General features: G+C 42.4%; 1 protein-coding gene across 3 annotated transcripts in view; it reads left to right on the top strand.

Annotated features, from left to right (window-relative positions):
* Window positions 1–7,786, top strand: part of GDA (guanine deaminase) — a 36,105-nt gene extending 28,319 nt beyond the window's left edge. For all 3 annotated transcript variants that reach the window (XM_075021158.1, XM_075021159.1, XM_075021157.1), the window contains one exon: window positions 510–7,786. In XM_075021158.1, the coding sequence (XP_074877259.1) occupies window positions 510–580 (71 nt within the window). In that variant the 3' untranslated portion in view covers window positions 581–7,786. The remainder of the gene's footprint in view (window positions 1–509) is intronic.
* Window positions 7,787–19,451: the final 11,665 nt, after the last annotated feature.

Raw genomic sequence — 19,451 nt, 5'->3', positions numbered from 1 at the left:
AATAGATATTCTTTATAGGACATCGTCTGGACCTAGAGCTGTGTTGCCCATTATGTTGTTATGTAGCAGTAATGGGTGTTAGCTCTGGCCACGTTTGTGTCATTCTCTAATTAAGCTTTTGCCTTTTTGAGAAGCTGGCTGAGGCAAACCAGCTTTACTGCTGCCTGGTACCTGAGTTAGTTCAGATACTGTGCAACAATGTGTTTTCTGTACAGATATATCATATTTTCAGGCTTTGAATCTACTAAATATATAGAAATGACACCATGACACCACTGCAGCAGCTGAATGCTATGTTTATTTCTTCAAAAAAGCATGGGTAGTTTAAACATCCATTGATATTTGTGGTAGCCCTGACTATTTCTCTTCAAAGAAACTTTCTCAGTCCTAGGAAATGGTCACTGCAAATGATGTATTCCAAAACTGATTTTGTGGATTGCATAATTTTCATTCATTAAATCAGTGCATAGATTTATGTGCAAATCTCTGTTTTGACCATGTTATTTCAGGTGATGATCGGAATATTTCTGAAGTGTATGTGGCTGGAAAGCAAGTGGTTCCTTTTTCAAGTTCAGTATAAATCCACTTCCCTTTCGCAAAACACTCTGCTGAACATTCTGCATCTGATTTGGAAAAGATTTCTTAAACACAGTGCCTGATCATCAGGAATGACACCTCATTTTTTTGTTTAATGTTTTAAAACTTGCAAACATTAGAAATTTTGTTAGACTGTTCAAGAATTACTTTAACAAAATTGTCAGAGTTCTAGAGGAAATGGATATTCAAATTTATCTGTAAAAATAGCATGTGTGCATTGATAGGGGATTTGGTAAATACCTTAATTAAAGAGGACACCTGCTATTCCTTTTAATAATAGTGTAGGAAGCATTACAAAGACAAGTGAGACTCTCATTGTTTATAATGCCTCTGAATTAAAAAAAAAGCCAGTGCTAGTAAATTGATTTTGCAGATAATTCGTATCATGGAAGAATGCAATTTCCATAATATTATCACCAAATATGGAAAAGTCAGTGACCTTTTGGGGCATTTAGAACATTTTCCAGTTTTCTTTAGGAGCTTATTTTTTTAAAAGTAATTATTATTTCATTTAAAACATTATTTTTTTAAGATAAATTAGATAAGAAGCATGTATTTATAAATAAATAAGGGTCCTTATTATCAAAGAGTTCAGATTTGTCATTCATAGTTAGACAGAATGAAACGTGTTAAATTAGAAGCAGGCACTAAGATACCTGAGCAGGCTACTCAATGACAAACAAATGAAGAGGTTTTTCTGGACTAGAAGGAGTGCTTCATCTAGTTCAGCCTCGTGCAGAACCTTTCCCAAGCTCATTTGCTCCTGACTGTTCAGACAGGACGATACGATGTCCCTTCTCCTTTCTGTAAGGGAAGTGAGTAGGTTTATAGAAACATCCAAGAGAAACAGGCTATTTCTGGCCTTTACCACCTTTTACTTGAGGTGGAAATCATCACTGGAAAAAGCAGCTCAGCTTTAACGTGCTCTTTTGCGTTTTTCAACGTAGCAACCATAATTCCAGCGCTGTACAATTCAAAGTAAAAAATGTGCCCTTTTTGTTTTGGAAATCTCTGTGATTTCCTTTCTTAAAAAGCATATTTCCCTACTTTTTTTCAGAGACTTTTTCTCTTTTTTTTTTTTTTTTTTTTGCGAGATTAGTCTGAGGAGGGGGTTGCTTCTTGTTTCTTTATTATGTTTTTGCAAAACAAAGGCTGTAAGCTTTAATTTCAGTGTCAATAGAGACCATATGGTATTGAGTTACTATAAACATGCATTAAATATGGTTTTAAGGCCCGCTTCAAACTCCTTTGATTTCCTTAGACTAAGCTTTGTTTCACACTCTCATTCCACTGCCTGGCAACATAAAGGCATAGGACTTCCCTCTGTTCACAGAACAAGGGGGGTCACTGCACCCAAGTCTCACTTTATGTCTACTTCTGAGAGAGCACTTGGCCCAACGTCGCTGATAACTTTCTGATTTTAAAAGCATTTTCAGAGTTTACATACCATTATGCTTACGCCTACGTGAGCCAGGATAGCGTCGAGTGGAAGTGTAAAAGCTTGCTTGGGCACTTAAAGCAGTACAGTCTTTTCAGTGTGGGGTTTTTTTTTGCCAAAGCTGAGCAGCCCCACGGAACAGCGGTGGGGGGGCTTGGGGGGTATATGGGCTTGCAGACAGCACCCGCGTGCAGCTGCGCGCTTGTGCATTGAGAGCCAGCTCAGGTGTCCTCGTCACAGGGCTTTGACTGTGCTGTGCCCTGTGCTGGCGGAGGCACAGCCTTCCTACCCATCACGTTCAATGGTTCCTAAGGCTTTAGGAGTCAAGATTTAAGGATTAAGGTTTCCACATTCCGTCAGGGTGTTTTCTTAACCGTTTTGTTTTTCATGTGTCCCAGTCACCTACACAGTCGCACACTTGATTGGCAAATACAATCTTCAGCTTTTTAACTTGGTTTCCTGATTCAGGGAGCGTTTTTCCTCATGAATTTTGACATGAATTTAATTGACCAAATTTCATGTTCCAAAACCAAAGATCTGTGAGACACGTTTTAATCTCCCCAGTTACTGTTTGAAACTATTTTTAGGGAGTTTCATGGTTTTCAGCTTTGGCTCTCCTGCAGGAATGTTTTCTGGGGCGGAGAAAGATTACACGGCCTTGTGTACAATGTATGTTTGTACCCTACTTCACTTCCAGAGCTATGAATTACATCAGCGCTTTTATTTCAGTTGTGGTCTTAACTGTCTCAGACTTCATTGTTCTCCCACTATTTTGTAGTGTTGTTAAGAATGGGATTCAGCATTTCTCCTTAAAAGGTTTGCAGGGGAGAAGGGGTTGCTTATTTGCAAACTGGGAATACAGAAAAACTTCAGCAAGTTCAATGCTATACTGCTGGCCCAGTTACAAAGGGACTCCTTAGAATAACTGCTGCCAATGAGCTTTGTATCTGAATATTGGCTGTGTCATAACCAGTTTGATTCTTGTTAAATTCAGACACAAGGTAGGAACTCAGCCTTTTGATTATAGCTTTGCTAGTGTCTAGTACCCAGACACTACCCAGACTTAGAAATGGAGAATCCAGTTTTTAAGAATCTCAGATGGAGGAGGAGCTCTGCCTGCTGGTAGTGCCATGGGCTGACTGCAGCACCCTGCAATGCCCAAGACCAGGGGAAGCGAGGACCAAAATGGATAGTGTTACACTAAATGCTGAGGTGCTTAGGGGTAAAGGAAAGAAGCCTGAATTTGATATGAGAGGAAGCCAGTGGAGGAATTAATATAACAAAAAAACTGGGAGGTACCTTCAACAACAGTATCTTAAATAGAATTGAATGGATAAAGACTGTAATGTCAGAAAAAAAGCCAAAGTGGTGTCCTCTGAGGTAGTCCCAAATGCTTGTTCAGTGGAAGATGGCTTGCGTGCAAAAATTTTAAGGTTTTAGGAGATACAGAAGATGTAGTAGCCAAACTTCTCTGAAGCAATTTTGGGAAAGTCACTGAGGATCCCACTGTGAAGTTTTGGCTCTTGGGACTCTCTGGCTGTATGTAGATTGCCAAGAAACTTGGTGCAGAAAGGGAGGGTCAGTAGATGAAAGGAGTTACTGCCGAGACTTATACATCTACACTATATGCAGCTTAAGACTACATGTAGTCTCTTTCCTTGGACAGATGTCCGCACTGCATATGCAGTTTGAAGCAGGCCGAATAATTGGTTCAGACTCTCAGTGTCTCTTTTAGAGGCTGGAGTATATTTGGCATGCAGCTAGGCTCCAATGTAGTTTCCTCCAAAATAAACTTAATCCTTGTGTACCAAAACCACCCTGCAAACTGAACCAAGTTTCAGTAAGGGAGGATGATTAGCAATTCACTTCAGAACAGCACTACTGTCTCAGACCAAAATGCTAATGGAGGCTAGGACTTGGACTGTTCCCCCTCCACCCTCATTGTCACAGAACTTAGTAGCTGAAGACAAATTAAAGCAATTGTCCTTCCCTCTTCCCCCCTCTAAAAAAAAAAAAAAAAAATTTAAAAAAAAAAAAAGTTAAAGTTAAGCAACCAAACACTAAGGGGAGATGAGTAAGTGGAAGAAAAGAAAGAAAGAAAGGGATAATTTTCAGTCAGTATAAATTGACACCGTGCTACTGACGTTAAGATAAAGCCTCTGGAAAAATGTACACACAACTGTTTCCAGATGTCACTCCCCATTAGTTCTCTTGCGAGATTGTGGATGAGATCTTTGTTTCTTAATATGTCTTTGTGTTCAATGTTAGTGCACCATTCAGACAAAGAAAAAAAAGGGTAGTTTGTAGAAAGCTTGCTTGTTGGGACAATATGCTTAATGTGTTCTATGTTCAGGTGAGCACTTACTTATAAATGGAATGTATTTGAATTACTGTTATATGTTGATCTCATGTCACTTCAGGTTTTGGAAATTAATAAAATGCTAGTAAGTATTGCCTATGCATTACGCAGCATTATATGAATTAGTCATGTGTGGCAAGTGGAGTTCTGCACTTTAAGATGTTGCCTTGGCCTAATGTTTATATTTATTCTGTGTTTTTTGTGCAATCAGAAAGCTTTGGGGGGGAAAAAAATGTGTATTTGTTCACTGTACTGAACATTTTCAGTATTGTAAGTGCACTTCCTGTTAGAAAAAGAAACGTTAAAATGACCCTGTTTAAAAGTCTGTGCCTGATTATACACTCATGAATGAAAAAGTTATAATGGTTTTATGAAAGCCAACATGAGTAGTAAAATTTTAATTTAACAATATTTACAGAGAAATAGATTTTTTAAATTTTAATTGTGATTATGCAATGCAGATTAGCAAAAGATAATTCCTGCTAAATATCTACTGTTCTACTGAGCAAAAGAGACTGCAACTGTTCTTGATTATACATTTAAAAAGAAAATGAAAGTCTTGAAAAATAAAAGGCCCAAGTTCAAAGAATATCCCAGTTTTAAAAGGAAAAGGTATCAACAATATTGCTCAGAAAAGATGTTTAAAAATATTGTTTTAAGCATTTCCAGGAACAATCCGAAACAGATAATAAGGTGGACAGCTTTTAAAATACTGGGTTTGTATGAATAAACGGTGCTGCCTTATCTGCAGCCCTGTGTGTAGCAGTGGTCAACTCATCTCTAAAATGATAGTGTACAAGTAGAAGATTTTTAAAAAAAAAAGCCAAGGAATTTTTAAAATTTGAGAAAGAGGTGGGGAAAAAACAAGGATTCGAGAAGAAATTTGAAAAGGGTGGTAGCAGAATACAAAACAATGCAAAGTAGAAAAGAAGCTAAATCAGAGGAACTCATAAAAACAAGATGAAGTGTCAGTGAAGTTTTAGGTGGGAAACACTCAGAAAAGAAGATACATTCTCTGTCAGTGTTCCTTTAAATCATGGACCTCATTCCTTCTGAAAGTCATTGAGGCCCAACAATTGAGCAGATTTCCAAATCAGTTACTTACATGCTTAATAATACAAGCCCAAATAATCGTAGCTAATCATAGCATAATTATATAACACTTTTCAACTCTTAACCTCTACTTCAGGATTTAAATCAAAATTACCTGTAACAGCTCCAGAAGAAACCTGGTGCAAGGGCATGCTATGCTTTATCTCCACATGTCCTATGAAACATTTGGCATTGGCCAGGTCAGAGACTTAACTAGTCTGGTCCCAGGGAAGAATCTCTGCTCCTGCATGTCCCAAAGATCATCCCCTGTTGTGTGCCTGGTGGCGTGGTGATGACTGAGCCCGACACAGGAGGACAAGCATCTGGCATCACTAGAGTAACTGAAGATGAGCTGTTTTAAAAATCAGATTGCTTTGAAGTTAAGCACACTGCAGAGAGCACAGCACGTTTTAAATTACACGGACATATACCTAACAGTGAACTTGTAGGTACTAGGAACTTTGGCTTAAAGTTGGGGGATTGTTCTAGACCCTTGTATTGTATGTGCAACAACTTGTGCTTCTCTCAACAGAGGAGCCAGCAAATGACATCTGCAAGGCTCTCTGTACAAAAACACAACAGCAATAAAAACAATTCTTGGGAAGCCAAAAGAACATCAGCAACATCAACAACAATCTGTTGTGTAAAGTTGATAGAACTGTTAGTTTTTCTTGAAAGGCTGAGCAGTGTTTCTGGAGTGTAGTTTCCAGGAAATGTCAGTGGAAATTCTTTCTTGGAAAATGCCTTGATTTGCAGTGTGCTCCAGCCAGTGAGGTCCCCTGTGGCTTCTGCAGAGGCAGTCACTTCTGTAGAAGTGCATGCAATAGTCATGCCTGGACTCACACTCCTTCCCCTGGTAAGGACTCTGAAGTGTGTATTCACTTTAATTCTGGTTTTAGTTTGCGGTTTCTCATACACTTGGTTTTAGTTTGAAAATAATTATGCTAAGTGAGTGGGGTTGGGAGAAGGATAAGGCTAAAAGGCAATCTTACACCCGCCTGCCTAACACTTATATTCAAAATATTTGTCCCATCAGGTAGATGTCATTATGTTTGCACAGCTCGTAGATGCAGTGATTTGGCTTAATGACTTGTCAAGGTTTAAGCCCAGCCAGCAACTAGGCAACTCGAAGCTGCTCGCTCAACCTCCCTGCGCCCTGACCAATGGCATGAGGAGGAGAATCAGAAAAAATGTAAAACTCATGGGCTGAGATAAGAACAATTTAATAACTAAAGTAAATTAAAATGTAGTACTAACAACAGTATTACTAATATGGTAATAATAATTGTAATGAAAAGTAATATAATAAAATAATAAAAAAACAAGAAAAGACAAGTGACACACAATGCAGTTGCTCACCACCTGCTGACAGATGCCAGAGCAGTGATCCGCCCCTCCCAGCCAACTCCTCCCAGTTTATTTACTGAGCATAACTTTCTATGGTATGGAATATCCCTTTGGCTAGTTTGGATCAGCTCTCCTGGCTGTGCTCCCTCCCAGCTTCTTGTGCACCTGCTTGTTGGCAGAGCTTGGGAAACTGAAAAATCCTGAACTTAAGATAAGTGCTACTTAGCAACAGCTAAAATGACAGTGTGTTATCAACATTATTCTCACACTAAATCCAAAATACCAGCTACTAAGAAAATTATCTCTATCCCAGCCGAAACCAGGACACACTTGAGTTAGCTGGTAACAATTAAACCCAGCCAAGACCAGGATGTAAACTGTGAGCAGCTGGCAAAAACATAGAAAGTCCCCACAGGCTTTGCTCAGCCAAGTGCTCTTAGGCACATTTAGGTACAAAAACTCCCTGGAGATAAGCCTTCAGTAGAAGGGACCACTATCTATGACAACTGAAGGCTTTGATCTGTGTCCTATCTGTTCTTGTGGCTTCAGAGCTGGCTTGTGTGTTCCTTTAACAACTTTTGCTGATGAAGCTTTTAAAAAGCAGTTGCACATACTCCTTAGCTGAGGAAGTTTGCAAACCTTGCTTCAAGACGAACCTTGTTTCCCCAAAAAAGAGTTTGTATCTCACTGGAGTAAGCTTTTCTGATTCTGGTCCTTGGTTTTGTCTGCTTGTTGCCTGTTGTGCATAGGCTCTGGTTCTTTCGTTTGTGAAAAATGCCTAACTGCAGTTAATGTTGTTGAATTTATTCTTCCTGTTGTACTCGTGTAGTTTCAAGGAAAAGCAGTGTATTAGGAAAAATGGTATATGTGATTTCCACTGTTCTGCTTGGTTTTGATCGTGCTAAATGGGAAGTCATGTACTGTTGAAACAAAATAAAGAGGCCTTGTGTTTACACCAACCCTCATCTCTTTCTGTGTTTGACTTTGGAGGAGAGAAAGGTGGCAAGCTGACTGATGAAGATTTACAGTGAAGACCATAATACACAGCAAAGTGTTGGAGGTGCACAGAACTTACCTGTTCCCTGGGGAACTTGGGCGCATGCATCATAGGGGTTTGCAAACTCTGCTTAGTATGCATAACGTTACTTTAGGGGATCTTCTTACAGATTCAAAACTCTTACAGCTTTTTGTGTATCTTTATTACCAGATTTGTTGGCTTGATAAATCAAAGCCAGTGCTTCAGTAACCTTTTTATTATTTTGTGTCTAAGTAGGCTATCCTGAAATGCTTTCTTCTTGTACTTGGCAGCAAGCATACAGAGTCACATTTCCTTTAATGTGTTTTCTTCACTTTCTTACTTTTCAAAGCTTAGGCATAGAAATTTCACCAGTCTAGGAAGCTCTGAAATTCAAAAGAAGTGGATTTCCTTGAAAACAAACTACCATAGGAGAACCACTGAGGAATTGTATGCTGAAATTTTGAGAATTATGTGCAAGTTGTTACCAGCTTATGCAAAATTGTGTGCACAAGATATAAAGCTGTTCTGTATTTTCATCAACCAACTTAGCAGCAGAAGCCATGCAAACTACAGAGAAAAGACAAGTGAAAGAAAACTTCTTTATAGACTACTGTTCTTGATAGAAGGGCCCATTTAGGCTTTGAGCATAGGAATTCTGCTACTTAACATTTTCTTTTGGAAAATAGCAGGAAGAAATGCTTTTGTGACATTTTGCTAGAGTGGTATGTTGAGACTTACCTATTTAAAGTAGTATAAACTCCAGATGTGAGCACAGTTGTTATGGTATAGAGGGTTTGTGAGCCAGTTTCAAAATTTGAGAGCCTTTGGGTATGTTGTCAGTGAATCTCAGGCTACAATTACCTGTTTCACTACAATGAGTTGATGCAGGCACAGTGTGCGCAAGTGAGCACAGAATTTGCAGGCTTAAAAAAGCGCCATTGAATAATCATGAGCATGTTACCAGTGTAATTTTCATCAGTCTTCTCCTATGGCTATTAAAAAGAATACAATGACTGTTCTTGGTTTGGGATCAGATACTGAATCATTTATAACTGAGCTTAATAGGTTTATAGTTCATGAGTTAAGAGCATAGTTAAAATGCAAAATGAAGGTTGCTTGCCCTATGCTTGTACTCTGTAATTAGCTGTCTTTCTTCCAAAGTAATGAGTTTGTGACTGCATTCTTGCATTAATTCTGATTAAAACTGTCCTTTAGGAATTAACCTAAAAATATGGCCAGAAATGCCATGAAATCCAGATGAAATATGAGCAGTGCCTCTTCCTTTCATATTTTGTTGTAGAGGTACCATCTCAAAACATAAAAGGTATTTTGCTTCTTAGAACCTGGAAGTATTAAAACATTAGCTAAAGTTTAATCTCAGCCCCCACTTAAACAAATCTCAACCTCCCAGCACAGTGGTGCAAGGTTCATAGCTGTAAGAAACCCAGCTCCTTTGATAATTCTTACAGAATATCAGTTCCAGCTAGCTCTGGGCAGTGCTAATACTCGTTGTATTAACTTGATGTTGTAAAAATTGTTTCCTGAGCTTTTATTTTTGAGGCGGAATCACCACTGTTGTATTTTTATGGCTTGTGAAACAGCAAACAGATGTGCCAAATGGGAACATCGCTGTCTTGCAGCACCCACCTGCCAGTGCTGAGCAGTCCTCCCTACCCCAGCTGAGGGGCTGCATATGTTGGGGGCATTTCCAGCATTGTTATGTGAAGATCCACAAGCTCTGAGGGATAACTGAGGGAAAAGAGAAAGAGTTTGAACTGTATGCAGAAGATGGTGTTACAGAAAGAGAGATTCCCAGATTTCTAGGCCTAAACCTATAAAGAAATGAACTGTTGCAATCCTCAGCTCTGACCTCTCCAGGCCCTGAGAGGGGGATGGATGAGGTACCCCATGAAGCCATGCCTTCATCACGTACCCACCTGTGGGGCTGAAAGTCTCAGTGAAAGCTGGGACACGTGCAGAGCAGGCTGGAGTGACTAGGGCTGGAGTTGTTCCAGGCACAGTAGGTAAGAGCAGCGTGACACTACGCACATGCTAAACGCTCACCATCTTGGCTTATTACGGGGGCTTGCTCCCTCAAGCGTGGTGCTCTGCTGAACTCCGTGCTAACAGTTTGGGAGGTTGCTTGGACACCCCATCGCCCAGCCAGCTTACATGAGCCACCCAAACTCTCACCGGAGGCCTGTCGGAGAGCAGGGAGCTGAGCACAGTTTCCTGCCACTCCTGGGCTGGTGCCCCCATCACTGGGGCATCCTCTCCTCAATGCCATCTCAGACATCCTCACCTCAACACCATCTCAAACCTTCAAGAATAAAATGAAACTCAAATTGCTGTACTTGCACTTCCTCTGATACAAATGCCATCTCGAAGTGGTTCCTGTGCACAGACAGCTCTTGGCTGCACTTCCGCCTGGTTTGGGAGCTGTTGCTATCCTGTAGCAGCTGCCACATCTGGCTGTAGGTGCTGATGTGGGACCAAGACAAGGTGAGGCAGTGTGAGGTGGAACATGGCATGAGCAACCTTCATAAACCCCTGCACTTCAGGTTTTTTTCTCTTTAAAAAGAACAGTGGTTGGTAATACTACCCCTGCTTTGTAAAACCCTTTGAGCTGTTGCAGGGGAAAGAGAAAGGGAAAGGGAAAGGGAAAAGGAAAGGGAAAGGGAAAAGGAAAGGGAAAGGGAAAGAGAAAAAAGGAAAGGGAAAGGGAAAGGGAAAGGGAAGAAAATAAGAGAGAAAAAGGAAAGCAAGAACAAAAGAAATAATGAAAAGAAGAGTTGGAGGAGAAAAAATGGAAGAAACAAGAATTTTTGTCCTGCTTTCCGCTGCTTTATTTCCAAGGCTGTGTCTTACAGAAGTGTTTCGGACCAGTGGAAGCAGCCCAGGGGTAGGGGCAGCGGGGACCAGGCTATGAGTGGAAGGTGGTATCTGCCTGCGCTGCTCTAGCCCCGTCCCTGCACAGTCTCTCTGCCTCTTCTTCTGGAGCATGTTTCCTCAAGGCTGGGCTGCCAGGGCATCTACGGTCTTCCTAGCCCCCTGGTGAGCCACAGCCCTCTGATAATGCCCCCTCACAGTATCACACACCATCACCTTTTGTGAGTACCTCTGCACTTTCAAAGTACAGTGCATCACTTAGAGAAGCAGCTGCTTGCAAGCACCATGCAGCCATCGCCCTACACACTTACTACCATTTCACGCTTTTGACTCCAGTGACCTATAAACCTTCCATGAAAAAAGTCTGACCCATACAGATAGTTGGAGTAATAGCTGAAATCCAGGGTAGACAAAGGTACAAGAGACTTAGGTGCTGCACTGTCTGACAGTTGCAGTACTTCTTTGCAGTGTTGAGATCAGTGCTGGAGAAGAGGACACAACCTGCCCAAAGGAACACTCACTTCCTTGGTGTTGAGGCCATGAAAATCACACTTAAATTAAAATCACTACAACAACAACAACAACAAAACCAGTAATGTGGACCCTCTAGGATCTGTGGAGTTACCTGATGGTTATTACCCAAAGAACAGACGCTACACAGGCTGCAGTGCTGAAGGCTGCAGCCTGTGAAAACATGAAACGTGCTGAACCCACGAGTGTGCGAGTCACCAGCACCATCATACGTGTGTGGCTGCAGGATGTGTGCCAGGCTTTGTGGTTGTGCTCCCCTACAGGACATGTAGCAGTAGGCTCTGGTGTGCTTGTGCTTGGAGCTGACATCCTTTTAGATTTTCTAGGTCTTTCCTGCAAAAATGTGATTTAATTTAAAGTGCCTGGAATTGGCTTGCTAACCTTTTCCCACAATGGTAGATGCTGCTGGATGAGAAGAAAGTAGATTCTATTTTAATATGATGGAAAAAGAAGCACACAGTAAAAGCTGTGGAATGGGAGAAGGAATGGTAAAGCCCATTTCTACCTTTCTACCTCCTCCTCTTCCCCACCTGTACACGTCATAAGTGCAGTTCACCTTTAATGCAGCCTCATGGAATCTTATTCTAGATTACTTCTTCCCTTGGAAGACTGCTTAATGATGGCCTATGAGCTCAAGGAATTTCTTTACAGGGTCACAGCAGCGCCAGGCCAATAGCGATAACTCCCTCCCAAATTAGTCCTTTCCAGAAAAGTTAATGTAGTGGATTTCTAAGAGGAAAACCAAGAGTGAACTTTGATGCAAGCTGCTAAGAGCATGGAAATCAACCAGCTAGAAAATCTCCTTTGAATAGATGTTGCTGGTGGGCTGGCGCCTGCCCAGCTGCTAGCACCACAGGCTGGCAGCCCCCCTGCTGCATCTGCCTCTCCGAGGCTGGTGAGAGGACCTCAGCGTCACGGCCCAGGTAACAACAGTCTGCTCTCTGCGTGGAATGGACTGCTTTCTTCCTCTGTAAAGGGGAAGCTTAAGGAAGAAAACCAAACCCAGTACAAACGCTAGTTTTCCTCATGGGAGGAAAGGTCAGCCAGCTCTTCTAGTCCTTTTATTCAGTGCAACTGTGGTCTCCAAGAAGGGCTATTTTTATAGTAATATTCCAGCATTTTTGCTCCCTTTTAACCCCAGACAAGAAAGATAAAGTCATACAGGAAGAATGGATTACAAAGGAATTTATTTTTTATATGCTTTTAGGAGCAATTTTGTTTCCTGCTTGAGTAAAAGCATCTGTTGCTAATGCTGGCAGGGGTGGCTTTTGTTTCTAGCCAGGATGGTAAACTGTAATGAGAGATGCAAGTATGCAGGCACAAATGACTGTGCAGAAAGAGTGAGACACACTATCAGTACAGTAAAAAAAACCACAGGAAAGTAAATGGCATTACCTCTTTATTACATCACCTCATTAGACTGATGGGTGATTTCAGGTATGGAGGCCACGAAGGCAGCATGTAAACCACTGTGACAGTGTGGTCCAGCGCACCCTTCCTGCTCCTCGCCTGGGCACTGACTGGGCTTGGGGTCACCTGAAATGATGCTGGGGATTTGCAGAGGGAGCACCCTCTGGGGAGACAGACAGCACTGCAGAAATAGATCAGTTCCCCACCAAACACTTGACCACCTACCCCTGGTTACCCTAAACACAAACAGCAAAGATGTGAAACAATTCTTGCTAGCAGCTCAGCTTTTCCCTGCAAAAAGAGCCAGGAGATTGCCCTGCTTGCGACATTCAACATAGAGCTGCTTGTAAAATTTGATGTGAAACATTTTCTGATGGAAAAATGTCTTTTGACAAAAGTGTTGTTTCCAATATTTCATCAGTTCCAGTGGAATTTAACCATCATTTAGGTAACATGTTCTTTGGTAGGAATTTTTGCAATTGGCAAGATGTATCCAGCATGGGCTTCAAGTGAAATAGTTCATATCTCTGAGCAACCAAGTGAGGTAAGTGCTCAGCTGAGAAATCACAGGAGCAGTGGTTTTCTGTATCCCTGTGTCAGTCTGGAATCATTTTTCTGGAATGCTGAAAAACAGCTGCTCCTCTAATTAGTTCATGAAGTGTCACTTCTAGGGTATCCACGAAATCCAGCTTAGGCTGTCAGCAGCAGAAAGCTGCTGCAAGCTAATGGTTGTTTAGTGGCCTCTGCTAACCGAAATGCAATTGAACAAAAAGAAAAAATACAAAAAGAAAAAGAAGAAAGTAAGTAAAATTTCACCCATTGCAAATAGAATTGATTCTCTCCTGGCAAATGTTACCTGTAAATCCTCCTGGGCATTTGTGGGACTGGTGTGGGACTAGTGTGGAGCTAACTAGGCATCAAAGTGGCTTGAACAACTCTCGCTCCTACAAAATACCTCTTCTGTGAATCCACAAAGGACTGTCACACTGATGACCCTGGCCCTTCCATCTTCAGATCAAAAAACCCCCACCTCTTTCTCATTTATTTAAAATAGTCAATTTGGAAAAAACTACAGCAAAGGGGAGTGGGCTCAGGAAGTCCAGAACTGTTGACAGTGTTGCATTCTTCATATGGAGCGCAGGTATGTCCTCAATGGCACACCAGCCACTGCTCACTGCATCCATCCTCCTGCAGGGATAACTGTGCTCTTCCTTATGCAAGGATGTAAAAGGGACTGAGCTGGGTTTACCTAGCACAACTGACTTCTGGTAAGGTTGATAAACATGGGTGTGCAGGAGGACAGCAGGACACAGCATGAGCCATCCTTCATAGCCTTCCCCACTTTCAGCCAACAAGTCAAAGAGGTTTAAAGCCAACATTGCAGCAGGGACATTTGGTTTAGCTCCTTAGTTTGCCTAATCACTGTCTGAAACATTTAGTTTTGCTCTCTGTAACATCCAGTGACTGTGAGTCATACCTGTTCATTATATGTTGGGTAGCACAATAATTTCTTCTGTTTGTTTTAAACTGGCTGCTTAAACATATCCCTGCTTCCCAGACTGCAAGCTATAGTGAATAATATAGTGTTACCTTTTCCACTAGCATCACTGTGCTTAAAATCAGTTTCAAGGAAAAGTAGGAATGTTTTGTGCTTTTTATCATTTTGGCTTGGATTTATCAAAAGCATGTTTTCATGTATTTATTTTGCAATTTGGGTCGACAGAGAAAGTTTAGGGCTGGACAGCAAATTACACATGAAGTAGATTGGGCTGGTTTCACAGAAGGCATGGAATAACAGCCAGTCCTACCTATCCCCCAAACAAAAGAGACCATTTCGTAGACCTGGAAGCAGCAGAACATTTTGTACATGTTGTGCAAGGGCCAAACAGCTTGGGATTAACCATTGAAATGTCTGGTGTCCCCGTGCCAAAGCTGATAGACATGCTAAGTTGGGCACTGCTGAAGGACGGCATCAGATTCAGCATTGGCCAGACTTCAGAAAAAAAAATGTACAGCTAACATCCTTATCGTGGTCCAAGGCTGATTAACAATATCAAGTGTCCACAGTTTCTTTCTCCCTGTACAAATGTGGTGTGTGGGATGAGAGCTGCTATGAAGAAGAGAGCAGTAACTGCATGCCAGGGCATAGAAAGAGGGGAGAGAGGCAAGAGGACGATATTTCTCTTCCTCTCCACTGGCCCCTACTTACATAAAACCTAATACTTAAAAGAGATCCTTTCCAACAGAAAAGAAGTACAATAAGAACATGGTTATTTTACCCTCCTGATAAGGACACGAGAGAAACAGGCAGCCTAGTTGGCAGTGGAGTCACCCTTCACAACTCCTTCCAGAGATGTTTTGTGAGTTCCTGCTGATATGCAGTCTGTAAGCACTACAAAAACTTTATGCTCTGGGACAAGTTTAAAAATCTGCATCAAAATACAGACATACTGGAGCTCAGACTCCACTGAATTCAAAGTTAAAATAGCTTGACTGCAAACAGATGCACAAAGTGCAAAATATCCCTTTGGATCATTATTCATACTCACTTCTGTTATTCACATGAGCACTCAGAACAATTATATTTTGTTTTCTAAATTGTCCTCCAAGTACAATTATGTAAACAATAAGATAGTGTGGTGACAAATGTGGGACGTACGGATGAAATGCATGATATTAGTATATAGCAGGGACAAGCTTTTGTAACTTGTTTTTGAAACCCAAGATTACCATGCGACCCAAATATTCTCATAGAAGAAAAGACCGTGAAGATTTCAGTTGGCCTTCTTTTGTAGAAGGTTACAAGACCAAGGTCCTAGACATTACCAAGAATATTTGTAATGTTACCAAGGACTTTGTAATAACCACAACAGTCCTTTAATAAGACTTACTCATCCTTTTACACTAGAGGGTAAGAAAATCATCATGGCCCAATTGCTGCTTCAGTCTTTGGCAAAGCCCAGGAGAGACCAGCTGGGCACTGCTGCTTCTCTGCCAAGAGAGGGGATTTAATGATGTGCATCTCCCTTGGCCTCGAGGATTCACCTGCCAGCTCTGCCCCTCTCTGGAGAAAAGAAAGCCAGCGCTGACTGCTTGCAAAGGTGTAAGCAACCTGCTCTGACAGGCAGTGAAACATTACATCATATTGCTCCCCTCTGTAGTGTTTGTGCTACATTGTGAGAGTTAAACCTTTCTGCAGGCATAATTTTACCAACTCCTTCCAGCCTCAACAGCATGAGAAGATGCTTATAAAGGGGACTCTTGCCTGTTCAGCAAGGAACACTGCACCCTAGTTACTAATATCGCCTAAATAATTGCTTTAGGTGGTTCTGTTATTTAGAGAAGTGTTCTGGAGTGTGAATTGTATATGTGATATCAGTGCTAAATGCACTGAACTGTCTTTTGCATTTGCTGAGATGGTGACTCACTAAGTAAGTTCACTAAATCTCTACATGTTTAACACCAAAATATGGGGGCTGAGCTAACGGATTGCAAAGCAGTATTTAACAAGCCTATTCCTCTGCTGCCCACACAAATGCGTACTAATAATCAGACAAACTTAAGTATGAGAATGATTTGTGTGGTGTCTCTCACGGGCATAAATAGCTTCCATGCTCCCCTCTGCATTTCCCTTGGATCATTTACTGCGCAGAGGGTGATCAACTTTAGTGGCCTTTTCAATACTAAAATAAGGTGAACATGACACCAGAGGTTAAAATATTTGTACACTGGACTTTGAGACTCCTATTTTAACACTTTATCGTATCATCATAAAAATAGAAAAAATGCTCCTATTTATTGCTGCTTGCGTGTCAGATCACTTAACATGACATAAAATTCCTGGTTGCAAACTTCCATAACATTATAAAACAGACTGGAAAAAACCCCTACTCCCCCCCTTCCCTGACAAGAAATAATTTCCTTTGCATTTTCCTTTTTTGTTTTTTTTTTTGTGGTGTTCCTCTCAGAGTTTGCATGGGCAGCCAGGAAAACCTTTGTTGTAAAATCTCACAAGTCAGGTCAGATATGGGCAAAAACCATGCAGAGGCCCTGTGAAGGACATTCGCATATTGTGGAAATTCTATCTTCATTGCTTTTAAAGGAAGAACATCATTTTGAAAAACAAAAAAAGGACCAGAGACACAACACTCCCTGGCTGGAGCGATCCACGTGGCAGCTTGCAAGGCTTTGCGTGGGCTTTGGCGGTGCGTTTGTGCCTTGCCTCTGAGCACAGGTAAAAGCGAGGTCAGCATCCCCTGGGGAAATTCGATCTTCCTTGGCACTTGCAGTGAGTGTGGGTGTTATGAGACTGCTTGTGCTGGGGCAACGCTGGTGGAGGGGATGCTGTCCCGCCACCATGCAGGCTCAGCTCCTTCTGGCTGACTTCAAGCATTTTCTCCATCTTTTAGCCACGTGCCCCAACACCCTGTGGACCAGCAAAGGCAGTAGGTTCTTGCTCCCTTCGCAGTGCACCTGGCAGGGGCTGAGTTGGTTAAGGCAGGGCCTCGTAGCCGACCCATGCACCCCTGAAATTCCACATCCAGCATCACAGTGGTGGTGTGTCATAGACAGCCCCTGAGGGGCAGTGAATAACTCTGCCCTTTGGATACCATTTTGGGCTACTTGAAGTCCCTCTGAGCTCTGGTGCTCAGCAGGATACGGTCAAAGCAGCCCGATTTCATGGTGCTGGAGCTTGGCACTATCAGCGCAGACAAAACAAACAAGCCTGTCCAAAATATTTACTTGGCCCTGAAACCTTGATCTGGGACTCACTGCTACGCCTGATGATTTCTTCAACTAAACAAATGGGGTAGATCTGTCCTTAGTCTGTAGCCTTGGGAAAGGGGAACCTTAAGATGCCAGTTAGTTTCTTCTATTTTCGTTTCCTTCTAAATGCAATTTTCTTATATTGAAATTCCTTGTCAAGACAGAGGGGGGAGGAAAAAAAAAAAGGCTATTATTCAGATGCTGAGTCACTGAAGGGAGAGGCTTCCCACAGCTGGAGGAGGCATTGCCAGGAGAGGACGGGCTGGGGGTGCCACCGCCGCGGGTACGGCTAGGACCACAGCCCTGCCAGCCAGCGTGGGACTGCTGGAGGGGCATGGGCAGCCCAAACCGGGCCGTGGGGAGGCATAGCAGCTGGGACTCCTGCTTGCGTGGGGATGTCAGTGTCAGGGCTGTCCTGGCCATCCTTTCCCGCAGATTTTGTGAAGTGCCAAGACCTACCCAGCAATCACTTTCGGACGTGTCAGCAGGGAGCTGAGGCATGGGGAAGACTGTGGTTAGCTACAGCTTATTTTAAGCTGAATCAGCCTCCTGAGCGGTGTTCTGTTACTAGCTTTGTGGGCTGAGAACGGCTCTTTCCTTGAAGTAGGAAACAAAAAAGCTATACACTATGCTCGTGGCTGTAACCCTAGATACACAAAAGGTTTTAAAAAGATAAAAGCATGACCCTGATCTCTGAAAGACACAAGGCTTCACTTCTCTACACACAGCACTTGGACAACTTGGGTGGAAGAGTGAAAGGCAGGGATTTTCAGATCCAGCTCTCATCTAGAACAGAGCTGCGCACCAACGAGGTGTGTTTGAACAACAGACTTTAAGAAAACCACAATGACCAGGTTTGGGAAAACACATGGATTTTATACAATCCCTTTGCCCGTACTCCACCTAACTAAATTGTATTTGGTTAAAAAAAATAAACAGAAGTCAGCAACTTAACTGATGCTAGTAAAACATGCCCTGAAAAAAGGCATAGTTGGCAGAAAAAAAGTGGAAGGTACCCTGACTGCTTAGGACTTGTAGTCAATAGTGACATTTTTGTGTCAGCTTTTTTAAAAATAGCCCTTTATTTGTAGCCCAAAATGGCATACTACTTATACGCAGAAGCAGGCTGTGCATATATTAACTTTCTTTCTCCTGTACTAATAAGCCCTGCAAAGATATGTTCTTGCCATAACCTTTTACCATGGTTAGTTAAAAAATACCGCCCCCCCCAGCAGCTTTTCAAATTATGTGAACTGTTTTAAGAAAATCACAGACGTGTTTCCTTCAGACTGTAAAACTGCTACCAGGAAAAGAGGGGGATGGAATGAAAGAGGAAAGCAAAGGCCAGCCGAAGCTGCTGCAGGAGTTAGTTACGGAGTAAGGGTGTTTCTGAGGTCGGTGAGCAGAAGTGTAACAGAGTACGGGTATTCTTGCCTATTGCTGCTTTTATTGTTTGGCGTGGGTGTGACGCCGTTGCTTCCTGAGCTGAAGTGCTAGCAACTGAAGATTTTTAATAGCCTGCTCGAGGACAAAGTGTGGTGGTGGGTGGATTTTAGCCTCCATAGAAGCATACTGAAGTACATGGATATTTTGGGGCAGTGTTTGCTGTAAGGTAAAAATAGGAACCATTACCTCTAGTCTTCATTTGTTTTTGCCAGCTAGCACAACACAATGGAGGTGTGGCTTGTGTAGTGCCTGCTCAGGCCCTAGCCGAAGGGCTGCTACGCCTCCCCTGGTCCTCCCTGCCCTGCAGGAGGGGAGAAGCTCTTGCCACCCCAGAGCCTGGGGGAAGCAGGGATGTGGTAGAGGCACCCTGGAAGAAGCAAGGACAGCTGGGTCTGGAACCTGGCACTGTCACTGCCACTTCTGCTTTACACAGCCAGGGGCAGCTTAGGACACGGATGATGTGCTCCTCTCACTGCAGCATGGGTTTGGTCTGCACTTGGAGCATCCCTAGATGTTGTACTTCTGCTTCTGGCAGCGTAACTCACTCACCCTCTCTG

This window comes from Buteo buteo, chromosome Z, assembly GCF_964188355.1.
Source record: "Buteo buteo chromosome Z, bButBut1.hap1.1, whole genome shotgun sequence".
NCBI classification, from domain to species: domain Eukaryota; kingdom Metazoa; phylum Chordata; class Aves; order Accipitriformes; family Accipitridae; genus Buteo; species Buteo buteo.
The sequence above is the reverse complement of the archived record's forward strand: the minus strand, read 5'-3'. Positions and strand labels throughout refer to the sequence as shown.